The sequence below is a fragment of the Copidosoma floridanum genome, unplaced genomic scaffold (genome assembly GCF_036245765.1).
Source record: "Copidosoma floridanum isolate Cflo_tuat_1 unplaced genomic scaffold, Cflo_Japanese_pri ptg000016l, whole genome shotgun sequence".
Classification (NCBI taxonomy): domain Eukaryota; kingdom Metazoa; phylum Arthropoda; class Insecta; order Hymenoptera; family Encyrtidae; genus Copidosoma; species Copidosoma floridanum.
Window position 1 is genome coordinate 11,612,550 of NW_028321893.1, and position 13,330 is coordinate 11,625,879.

Here is a 13,330-nt window from a genome sequence, read left to right on the forward strand (position 1 = left end):
TCCTATTATCATTGGCATAGTTATACACCTCGTCAGGTTTAATTGTGACATCAACGACTTACACAACCAACGGGTGTGTAATCTTTTATTCAGTATGCTATAATTTAATTTAATTTCAAGCCGTTTCTTGGTTTCGTATGGAATATACATATACCAGTAGCATAATATAGTACTTCACATACACATGCTGCCTCCTGGTGATTAATTTTTTGATTACATCTCAATACTTCTCAACACTACTTTTCCGCTCGGTAATGGAAGTCAGAGCGTAAACGTGTAATTTTATTAAAATGAAGGTGAGGGGACTTTTTCTTTTTTCTGCTGTGACTCTGGCTACATTTTTTGTATGTAACCATAGCCTAAAATTTGCAGTTTACAGGGTACTCTTATAAACATTATAATAAAGTTAATATTTTTAAATCATCAAGCTACAATTGATATTAGACTTGAGAGGTATATAGAGATGTAACTAAGACTAAAGGTAAGGAAACATTGTCAACAAAAATTTTATTGCGTATAAACTTATATAATTAAAATCATGTAACTAAAATTTCTCAACTTCTAGATTTGAAAAAAAAAAAATTTTTGACCAACAGCTTTGTCGTGGAACCCAATTATCAAAACCTTTTGAAGCCAAAGATGGAAGTATTACTGTATTTGACTCATTGATCTTAGTTTTATGATATTATTCAGTTTCTTTGTGGAGTAAACATTACTGTTGAAATATAATTACTATTATAGCGTGCTGTTGTGATGTTAAAAAAGTAAAGTTTATAATCTAAACGATAATAATTTAATGTTATATTTGTATTGCACGATTATATTATGAAAACATAATTGTTTCATGATACAGAGCTATGATGTATTGTTTTTAGTATTTTATAAGAAAAGTATTTTTTTAATTTTTGTATTTATAATTCTATTGTTATTTATTCTTAACTTTTTTAGTTATACAGTAAAGTAATTGTTAGAAAATTACATCGCCTCGTCAAATTTTGTTTTCGTCTCAATTTGTGATTCCTGTATAGGTCAAAGTAACATTAAATTATCTTAAAACATATAATCTATTGTCTGAAATAAAAAAAACACGTAAACCTTTTACTAAAATCCAATATTTTATTCGTGTTAATTAATGATATTAAACATCATTTTACTTACAGTTTTGTGAATGTTTCTGCAATATCTTTATAACGAATCTTTTCTTGAAAATTTTTTCCCACATTCTGAGCATACTACATTATCATCAGACTGATGAATCGTCTTATGTCGTCGTAAATATGTTTGTCTCTTAAATTTTTTTCCACAGACAATACATAGTATAATTTTACCATTTTCATGTTCCGACACATGACGCAAATAATGATTTTTTGATTTAATGATGATGTTGCATTTTGTAAATTAAAAAAATGATTTTTTATGCTTTTATTTATGATCCATTAATTTTTCCTTATTACCAAAAACATAGGAGCAATATTCGCATTTAATTAAGTTAATTATTCTGAAAAAAAAATTATATACTATATATATATATATATGTACTAAATTAAAACTTATTTTCTTTAAAATTAATATTTTCTTAGTTAAGATTAATAAGTCTCGACTTTTTTCTAGAACAATTTATACATACTTACTTATCCATTTTAGTATTTAAATTTATAATCTTAATTTCTCTCAAAAATTTACTAAAATTATTTTATATGGAATAATTTTTAGAAATAAGCAGAATAATGAGCGTACACAAAGTTGAATGTAGTGTCGGATGTTGTCAATTATTATTTAGGTGATACAGTATTTTATAACCAATTAGACAGTTGTATATGAAATTTTTTTGACGTTATAATATATATTTTATCATAATTTTGTATTTTATAATAGTTAATCATGTCTAAAAGATCAAATGAAAACAGCTTTGATTTTACAACTATCAAAAAAAAAAAAAAAAAATTTCGTTCAATAAACTAAATGAAATTTGAATTCATGTATGTATTGGTATTATTAACTCATATACAAAATAGCATAATACATACACTTTTAAATTTTACGCATAGTTTATCATAAATGCTAACAAAAAAAAAGTTTAGCACACCAAGAACTTTATACGTACAAATAAATTGAAAAACAATTAATATAAATTGGCTTCTGGTCATAGTTAGTTGTATAAATAGAATGGTCATTAATTATTAGTATGTATAAAGTCCATCTATTTGCCTCCTGGGCCGTGTGGAAAAATAGATGAATAAAAAATTTATTGTAAGAAAAAAAACATGATCTTGTTGGCTTGGAATGCCCCACACTGTTAACTATATAATATAACAGTTAACTTTATAATTTAATATATATAATAATAATGACGCTTTGCGCAACGACCCCCTATAAATTAATTATGACCTTAAATGTCTTCTTGACGATTAAATAAATCATGTCGATAAGACAGTTGTACACGTCTGTATACACATCAAGGTCCGAGAATGACGGTATTATCCTTGTCAGGTTCCCCAAAAGTAGTGTGGGGATGACGGGTGGCCACCAAAAAATGCGTGGGGGGCTGTGGGGGTTTTGAGAAAAACTGCGACGTATTAAAATAAGGGAGAAAATGACGGGTTTCTACGTTATTTTGTGGGGGGGCGGTAGGGGGTGAATGCGGGTAAGGGAGGGGGGTTGTGTGGTATGCCCGACTGAGATAACTTTAAAATATAGGGAAATGTATGTTAACTAAAGTGCTAAACTGCGGCCAAGGTATGTAGCATGGCAGCCAAGCTTGGCTCCAGTTTACGTCTTCTTTTGATTTCCATTCGGGAGTAGATCTTGCACTCTTACGACAAGACTAATTGGCTATGATCTCCAGTAATGTTATTGTTTTACCATTATATCAAATTTTATAGTTACACTGACGTAAGTCAGGTCGTACACATATTTACACAATAACAACAAAAAAAAGATCAACGCGCCTGTCTATTTGCCTCATGAGCGGTGTGGACAAAATAGATAAAATGTTGGCCTTATGGGTGGTGTGGAGAAAGTATGTAAAAAAATACCAAATTACATTAATATTTTGATAAACCAGTGACCAAGATTTTATTTGATAAATCTCACATGCGAATCAAGAATATTTTATTCCTAATGAAAGACAGCTAAGGGGAAGGGAGCAAAGCATGAGAAGAGAATGAGGGGGTGGGGGTGAGCAGGCGTTAAAACAATAGGGGTAATAAAAAATTTTATTGGGTTAATTGCACATTAAAATAAAAAAATTTTGCTTGGTTTTGAGGGGGGGGCGAGGGGGACTGAAGGGGGTTCAGAAAAGCGTAAAAAGAGAACGAGGAGGGCAAGCAGGCACAAAACAAATTAAGATGTGGCCAGGAGGTATAAGGGGAGCAATCAAAAATTTTATTGGGTTATTTTCCAATGGAATAAATACAATTTTCTCTCGTTTTGAGGAAGGGCTGAGGGGTGGCTAAGGAGGGAGAGTAAAAAATGTTAGAGGGGCCGAGGGGGGTAAATCATGACACCGAGGATTAATTTTCCATTAAAAAAAATACATTTTTCTTTTGTTTAGAGGAAGGTCTGGGAGGGGATTAAATGTTAGTGAGGGGGGCCGAGGTAAGGGGTGTAGGCAGCCCTTCACAAATAACTATATAATATAGGAAGGTATATAAATATATGACTGATTCCGCCGTAACTGACTCAAAATAACTTCATATATGGACCCAAGTAATAGTTGCATGAAAAATTTTTTTTCTACGTATTACGGCTCGTGTTCATGTTTAAAAAAACTTGTTGGAACGATTCAACTACAAGTTACTCCTATCAATAATTATTCAACATTTTATGATTTTTGAGGTGGACGGAAAGGACAATTTTATGGATCACTCTCACAAAAATCATAATGACTGTTTAAAAAAAAAAAAAATGTATTTAATAATTATTTGGTACATATTATCACTGTAGAGTACCATCGAATATCTTATGAGATATTCTAATTAATTCAGTATTGATAAATGAATGAATTATTTACAAAGAAATGACTAGATAGTAATTAATCTAAAACAGTAAAACTGGTCAATTTAATACCATTGAAAATCTTTGTACAAATTATTCGCTACAGGAGCTCGTCCACTTCTTCTCACTGTTGCTTTTTTTATTAATTGTTCTGATTTTCGGTGGTTATCATTTACCTCTTCATGTGAGGCTTGAGCTATGTCATCATAACATAATAGTCCTTTATGATAATGCTTACAATTTTCGCTAAGATCACAGTCAAAACAACTTAAACTATTGAATCAAATACAGTTAGAAAAATTTCTATTCCAGGTATACTGGAAAATCTTCCGTGTGCCTGTAAAAGGTTTCATATCACCTGGTAGTAGAGCTTCACAAGCATTTACTTCCTCTAACGTTATTTTAGATACATGCATTTTTTTACGTTTTCATTAATTATTTTGAAAAAGCTTTCGAAATTAGCAACGTCAACACCGTACCTAATTTTATCATCTGCTATTCTTTTCACTGTACCCCCGATTCCATCGGCAGGTCCTTTTCCATGACCAGTTTCGCTAAAATTGTAAGTGATGTTTTCAACTTGAGGAAATAGTTGAGGAAGCAATTGAGTAATAATGAAAAACATAGTCTTATTTTTGTATTGATTAATTGCTCTATCACTTTTAAAATGAAGTGTATGGATATTTGGATATTCTCTTAAAAACGCAGATAAAACATTTTTTAAATGTGCAAAAGCCACAGGAGCGTCGTGGCAAAGGCAATTAGATATAGTGACAAAACTTTGAGTTGTGTTTTTGCGATAAAGTACTCCTGTATGTAATGCTATTTGTTGTCGACTTGCACCAAAGTGAACAGATTGGACCTCTGTATGATATTTGCATGAGTAATTTTCACTGAAATCAATCAGGAGACCACACTCGTCTTCAGACAATGAGTCAATCAATGTTTTCCATGACGTTCCTTGATGTAATACTCTCAACTCATGAATAAATATACTACTTAGTTCATCTTCAAATAATGTGATGAGTTCTCTTAAATTAATCTCAATTGAAATCTTCCGAGCGATAGTTACAACTATATTCTTATTCGATTTAGCACTTTTCCTTGTTTCTTTTACACTGACTCACTTAAAATAAGTTACCTTATTGCTTATTTCTGCTGTAGAAAGATGAAAATCAATTTTTTTATCGCAACAATCTTTGCATATTCTAGATAAATAATCATCATTTTTATTCGAACAAACTAGTGCTTGTATAATTTTGTACGTCGAATTGTATTGTATCACACTGTGAGTATGTAGTGCTTGGACTAATAAAGCAAAATTTAAATGAATTATACAAGCACATGTCTCTCGAGCGTCTAATGTAGGCATAAAACAAAACTTTGGACGATATTTACAAAAAGTAGAATAACTAATAGCAGTAGACTTTTCTGTGCAGTATTCCGAGTGCAGATCACTAAGACTAAAATTCAAATATTGTTTAGAAACTTTTTCTCCATTAATCAGGACAAATTTACTTTTACTCAGGTCAGTAGCACTGTTATTAACAAAAAAATCTTGCACTTCTTTCTGCACAATTTTACTGTGGCTTTTCAGTTTTCTTCGAGTGTTCAACGGCTCACTAATAGACTTAATATTTCTAAACTGGGGTACAATATTTCTTGCACGATTTAAAAGTTTATAGTTTTTTATTATTTTTTCCATAATCACTGTACGAAGAAACAGCTTGGCTTTCTGATCCCTTTGTGAAATGTATGACTCTCTGAACTGCAATCGTAGACTTTCAGCTAAGACCTGAAATAGTTTATGCTTAGTATTAAGTTGGTAAAACAAAATAATTATGTTTCTACTAACTAATTTTTCTTGGATATCCTTATATGTAGTAGTTTTATCATGTAAGAAACTTTGCACACGGGATAAAGGTGAATTACTTTGGGGTAGAACAAGCCTTTCATTCATTCTTTTAACTTTTTTTCTAAGATTTTTGTACTTGTCAGACAAAGTGATGATTTTCCTTTTTAATATACTATTATTTTTATAGCATAACTTTTTCATCGTTTTTGCTCGATTTTCACCAGAGACTTTTTGTTTACTACAAGCACCGCCACTACTTGGTATACCTGTAACTGTAGGTGTTTCATCTTCCTGGACAGACAACTGAGAAAATGTCAACAAAATTTCTGCGATTTGTGCCTTCTTTTTTTTTCATATCACTCTTCTCGCCAGACGCCACTTTTTTCGAATTGCTCTTTGTGCTCTGCTGGATAAATCATTGACTGATTTAACATTTGATCGTTCTTTGTCCGCCTGCTTTCTTCTTCTTTCTTTTTCACAATACTCATTGTATGCTTCGGGATCTTCTTTCAGTTTCAATTGTTGCCGTTTCTTTCTCTCTCTGTCCCACTCTAACCTCTTTTTTTTTGTTTTGATCTGAAATGTATACATACAGGGTAGAGGTAGGACTAGCAATGTGAAAAGTATGACCGGCATAATGACGGTACATGTTATATGTACACAATCAGAGAAGAGAGGATAGAAATACAATCTAACTTAGAACTTGAAATCATCTTATTTACATTACCTCTTTTGATGTTCGAAGCAGCGAACTTTTCTTCTTGTGTGCCCTTTGTGATTTCAATCGAGACATGGTAGCCTGTTCAACTTTATGTTGTCTTGATGTCGTTAAATTTCCATGCGTGACTGGAGCCATTTTAAAAGTTTACCTGAGTAAAAATACCGTTCAAAGTATAGTATTCATTATTCTTGTATTAGGGTGGACGGAAGAGACATGGACGGAACGGACATTTCGACTTTCAAGTATTCTCACAGCTCGCAGGTGTAATATTAAACTTTTTCCGCGCATAAAACATTTGAGCCCATTGAGTTTTATAAAACAATCTGCACTACGTACCTTTTTATGATCCACAAGTCACGTGCCAGTGCGGATGGAAAAGGTCCGAGACTTTTATCCTCGCGCAGTTCCAAAGTTTGAGCGCTTGGTGGCACCATTTTAAATACAGACTGATAACGGCGCAGTCGATTGCTTACCTATATAGTATAGTTTAAATATCCACCGTTGCGTGGCGCCATCAATACACTGAGGCTAGTTGTCAAGGCCTACAGTGCGATGCACTACTTTCGACGATATTTTAGTGCCAAAATGTAGTAAGACCTCTCGGACTGTTTATGATCGAATTTGGTTTAGATAATTTAGATCGAATAGGTAGATAATACCCTAAAGTTTTGGACGTGCCTCCGCATTTGGGATATACGAGCTTCATGTTTACCCACAGAGAGTCGAAAGGTGAAAAAACTGAAAAGTGCCAGTGGACGGAAGGGACATTTTGACCTTTTTTTCGTAAATTTGACCACGAAAACGACTTTGAATGTTGTTTTTTATTAAAGGAGCAGAAAGAACACTACTTTTTACGTAAATTATCACCTTTACATTAATACATAAAACTGCATTACGCGCGTATGAGCTTGAGACATCGTCTGAGTCAGTTACGGCAGAATCAGTCATATATATATATATATGTCCCTATACCGCATAGTTATTTTTGTGGGGCATTTCACATATCCCCCACCACAGCCCCCTCCCCCACATATAAGTTGAAATTCGACCGTGTTCACCGTTAATTTGACATTTTTACCTCTTTTCTGAAACCCCCTCCCGCATCCCCTCCACAGCCAACCACACTATTTTTCTCGTCCCCTTACAGCCCCCCCGACACTATTTTTATTGGTAAAGGTAAGAAAAATTGTCATCTATTTGTTCACACCACCAAGAAGGCAAATAGATGGATTTTAAGCACATTAGTATTATAGAACTCATGTTTAATCATGTATTAATATTAATAAATAATATATTGTTATACGATTATCATAAAATTGTTTCAATTCATTATTAAGTATAAAGTTCTTGGTGAACTCAACTTTTTTGTGTTACTATTATTTTAGAACAATGCAATATTTGTTATTCTTTATACGTACATGTATGACATGATACACATACATGAACTAATTAAAACGTTACAAAATTATTAAATAGCAATAACTGTGGAAGTATCACCTCATGTCATGAGGTTAAGTCAATAAGCTATTAAATTCAGCTATATCATAACCACGAAGAGACAGAACTCCCAGTACTTACTTTTAAATTAGGAAAATAACTGACAATATTTATAAATATTATTAATTTATACATTTATTGTACTAATAATATTTGTAATAAATAATAATTTTTTCATAACATGTATACTAACCTATTTAGGATTTAATTTTTTTAACATAAAAGTACACATGAGTAAAAAAAAAATACATTACAATATGTATTATTGTTAAACGATGAAATGTGTATACATGTAATATCTTTTATTTATTACCATAAATTTTAAAGATTCATTAAAAATTTTTATCCATCAATCCAAATTATCAAGTAAAGTAAATTTAATTATGTAAAATTTTTTTCCAAAAATATTTTCTATTTCTGTATTTTCTTTTCTTTTACTTGAATAAATAAATAATTTTTAATTTTGCTTTTTGATTAAGCCACGTATCATTGACCATGAGAAAATAAGGATTTTTTAAAATGCAAACCTACATTACCGAAACTTTGACCTTGAGATTTTTTTATTGTAAAAGCAAATGCACAACGATTGGAAAATTGTTTACGATACAAAATAAAAGGTTATGTTGAGCTGTTTCCTGTGTCTAAAGTTATTCTTTGAATAAAGACTCTATTTCCAATTTTTTCTCCAGTTATTATTTCTCCATCTATATTATACTGTAATAATTTCATGATTCGTAAACGTGTTCCATTACACAGTCCATCTGATATACTTAAATTTCTAAGTAGCATCACTTTTGTACCAATTTTTAGATTTAGTTCATAAAGTGGTAATCCTTTACGAATATTACTCAACATTTCCACCTGAAAATTTAAGTTAATATTATCGTCCGATTTATCAACTCTTTTAATTCCATTTAATTTGTTTACAGTATTTTATTATTTCAATAACCCGTGTACTCGTTATGTAATGTTAGTATAACACTATTCATCAAACAATGACAGATATTAAAAAATTTTTGGGGACATACATTATTTGATATCCAATTTTTAGAAATGTTATTTCCCCTTTCCGAATTTCAAATAATAATTTTGAAAATCATTTATCGTTTGAACGAATATTGATTTCTAGTGTTAAAAATTAGAATGAGTTTCATAAAGATAAAGATTTAATAGTTTATTCAGTTATAATTTTTCTATTACCGTTTTGTATTTCTGAAAGCATCTGACGAAAATTACCTCCTATGATAATCAATTTATTTCCAAGACATTTTTCAGTATTATATAAATCTTCTAACGTTCTGTCTGATATTTTTAATGCTTTTTCTGGAATCATTGGAGCCTTATCCCAAATAATTAAATCAACTATTCTTAATCTTTTTTTATCAGACTCAAATTCTAAAAAGGCACTTTTGTATATCATTGAGATGTAAAGGAAGTCCAAAAGTTTTATGACTTATCATCTCCTTTAAAAGCAAAATTGATGCTATGCCAGTCCATGTCATTGACAAATTTTTTTTATTTTGAGAAATAAAAAAATCAATTAACGTTTTATGTAAAGAAATTTTTCCCGATTCTCCAAGACAATCTGTAACAAAATTTTAATTTTTTTGTTCGCAAATAACATGAAATATTTGTAGGTCATTATTTAAACTTTTATACATCAAGTGGAACATTTCTCTACTGAAACATATTTCTTTATTTATGTCCTCTTTTTTATTCTCCATTTGTTTTGGTGTAGGTAAATTAAAGTGTTACGTAGGAATTGTGGAGTTTCGGGGTGTAAGGGGATTGAATACACGTGGAAGAAAGTATATGTTCGTTTATTAGAGTCTCAAAGCGAGAGCAGTCGCGTGCGTGGCGTCAGGTTCGGAGGCTGATCGGAGAGAGGGAGAGCGGGAGAGCTGATAACGCTCTGGCCCGCCGCCAAAAGGTGATCATCATACTCTGTATCCGCTGCTCATGCGCCGTGAGAGGTGAGTCTTGGGCGCAAACTTACAAAGGTTCTAGATACTGTACGTCACACGTCCGAGGCCACGCGGTCATCGTCCTCGATGGCCATACTGGTTTGTGTGTGCGAGTATATTTGTGTTATGTTGTCTGTGAATTATTTGTGTATACATAATTGTTCTTGTTTGCGCTGCTCTCTTTACATTATTTTTGTATAGTTATATTATTTGTATATTTACTATTTATTTCATAATTCTTAGTATTTTTCTATCTATTTATTTATTTTTTTCAATCTGTACACATCTTTTGTATAACCCTTTTTATTACATCGTCAGTCTCAATGATCATCGCGGATTGGTTGTTAACTGAGCTGGTAGTCTTCTGCCTTCTGATCCTACCCGCTCGCCCAGTAGCACTTGTACCTCTCGTGCATTAACCATGGCCCTCTGGGTTGACAAGTCTTGTAGTACTGAGTTGGTGTTTCCGCAGTTCCTCTCCCGTCCACCTGTAATCATTCTCAAACCTTTAAGTATTATTGGACCCCCCCATTTTAAAAATCCAAAAGATCCGGCTGCCACTCCTAGTGCTATTTCCGTTGCCAACAATGCGTATTCCTTCCAATTTGAGAATTCCTCCTTTGTTTGTACTAACTCGTGTGCCCGTTGGAGTATATCCGCTAGCTTAGTACCTCTTTTTATCCTATCGTCAAGTCCGTGCTCCTAGTTATCGAGTTCCTGTAGTCCGTCCCTTTTTATCACTGCTTTCATTAATTCCAATAACATACCTCCTTTAGTCCCTTTCACCTTTTGTAGTATATCCTCCAAGTTTAGACTTGCGCTTTCAAGCTTTATTATGCGATTTTCACCTTCCTCTTGTCCTAGATCCAGTCCTGTATCCGATGCTTGAACTATACAGTCCCTTGCTAAGCTGACTACCCCAGAATCCACCACCTCCAGTGTCTTGTGTTCGGTGTGTTCACACTGTATGTGGACTTTGTACTTACTCGTGGTGGTAAAGGCATGTTGGTTTTTAGCATGGAGCCGTGTCCAAAATGTGCCCTTTAACTTGGCTAATATTATCGGACATTCTTCTGGTTTCTTCACTGCAATCCCCAATATAATACGTATCTCACAGGGGTGGTCCTCTTCGACTTCCTGTGTAGGCTCCATTTGTGTGCATATTCGTGTTTTTCCTAGTCTTTTACATAGTCTTATCACCTTTTGCGGGATTGGCGTAAATCTTTTCTCACTAACACTGCTCGCTATGTATTCGTATGTTGGCTGCAAATATGCCACTAAATCCATAGTATGTAAGCCTTTTTGTTCCACTGGCAATGATGATATCCTAAGAAGGTCCAAATTTTCTTTCGTAACCAGTGGTATCCGTATGTAATATATTATTCTGCCGTTAAATGCCATGGTCGTTATTTCTGAGATTTATCCAATTTCTTCTTCTGTAGTTATATTTTCGCTTACTGGGAACTGTAGATCTGTCCTCAATGTTGCTCGTCTCGCCCCTCGTACTATTTTACTGTCTTCATCACTTGAATTTTTGTATAATTCATCCATTGATTTATAGCGTTTTTTTCCTTTTTCGCAGAGCGCCTGATAGTGCTCCGGCTCATACCGCATGTGCTTACATTCATCTCCTTTTATTCCTGTGTAGGGATGACACATTGGAGGTCCATCTCCATTTACGTAGTGCACACATATGTTCTTTTTGAACTCCTGAGAAAAGACAAAAATGCACTCTCCATCCCCGAACTCGTAATCCTTCCTCAAAATTCTCTTAGTGTTTTCCGGGTTGACGCAGTTTTTAATATGTTCAGAATGCAGTAAGATTTTTCTTAGCTGCTTTGCTGTTAAGTCCAGATCGAACAGTTCAATAAGACTATAAAACAAGCAATTACCATCGCCCTTTACATCTAATAAATCCGACTCTTTCCATGGCTCTGCACAATTTCCGTCTGATCCACGTTTTTGCTCATTAAGTGCATCGTTTGAAATCAATTGGTTGTTTTTGCTTGATTCTTCATCATTCAAATTATCGAACGCCCTAAACGTCTCACCATGATTTAAGGATAGCCTTTCTCCCTGATTATCCCACGAAAGATTTGCTCCTTCGCTGCTGGTCTTGCCTTCTCTTTTCTCTTCTTCACTTTTATCTTCCGTACTTACGGTTCCCTCTTTTTCTTTATTTCGATCACCTTTTTTACTTAAATCCCTGCTGCTATCTTCTACATCCCATACATTTATTCTGACTCCTGGTTTTCCCTATACCTCTCTTTCTCTGATGTCGACAAAAACTTTTTTTTTGAGTCCATCTGTCTTTTCTTGTAACATGCTGGTAAGGTCGTTAAGTTTTTTTGGATCCTTTTTTGCAAAATAGTTAGACTCTATTTGCCTTTCTCGTCGTGGATTTTCTGATTTTTTTTTCTTCCCCGGACATTCGATCCTCCGAAGTGCTACGACTTTTTGAGCTTCTCTCCCTACTGTCGTCTCTCTCTTTCCCATGCTCTGATCCGTTCAAGCCTACTTTAATTTCCTCCAAATTATTGTGTTTAATTTCTGGTCTTTTTTCCCAATTCACTATTATATTTTCTTCAGTCTGTGTGTTTTTTACAGGAGTGACAGAAAAATTCTGTATAATTCTGTTTAGAGTGTCGAGCTGCCTTTGTCTTTTCTTCCTTTGCTTTTGCCTTTTTTAGTGGTCTATGACGACATAAGGTGTGCTCGTTTTTTGTACCCCTTTTATCCAGCCCTTCTCTTTCTTCATGTACTCTAATTTATTCTTTAGTGGCCCCTGCGATAAGATTTTCTCTTCAGTTTGTTGTTTTTCCTCAACTTCTTCTTCCGAACACAATTTCACTTCAGTCTTTTTCTTCCTGGGTTTTTTATGTAATGAATCTGAGTCTGATTCCACTACTACCTTTTTTAACTTACCGTCGATCCGTATTTTTGATTTTGCCCTAATTTTGAACATACGCGCTGGTGGGCCATCACTTACTACACCCTCTTCCTTCTCTTGTTCATCTGCCATTTGATACAGTTCTATTCGCAATAGTTCTGGGTTCTTTTCGCCCTCTTTTACGACTGGATTTCTTGAAAGAGCATCTGGTGCGTTGTTTGAGATACCTGGGCAATAAATTATATCGAAATCGTAACCACGCAACTCTGCCTTTGATCTGTTGAACCGAATGTCGGGTTTTTTGGACGTGTTAAAATGTTTCAACGGCTCGTGATCCGTTACCACCGTGAACTTCCTGCCATACAGATAAGGTCTAAATTGTTCCTTTGCAAAAACTACTGCTAGCA

General features: G+C 33.5%; 1 protein-coding gene across 1 annotated transcript in view; it reads right to left on the minus strand.

The window, feature by feature from the left end:
* LOC149374681 (uncharacterized) overlaps positions 1–7,006 on the minus strand; it is a 32,474-nt gene extending 25,468 nt beyond the window's left edge. Inside the window, exon 1 of the mRNA XM_089592418.1 lies at positions 6,909–7,006. Coding sequence (XP_089448544.1) covers positions 6,909–7,006 — 98 coding nt within the window. The remainder of the gene's footprint in view (positions 1–6,908) is intronic.
* Positions 7,007–13,330: the final 6,324 nt, after the last annotated feature.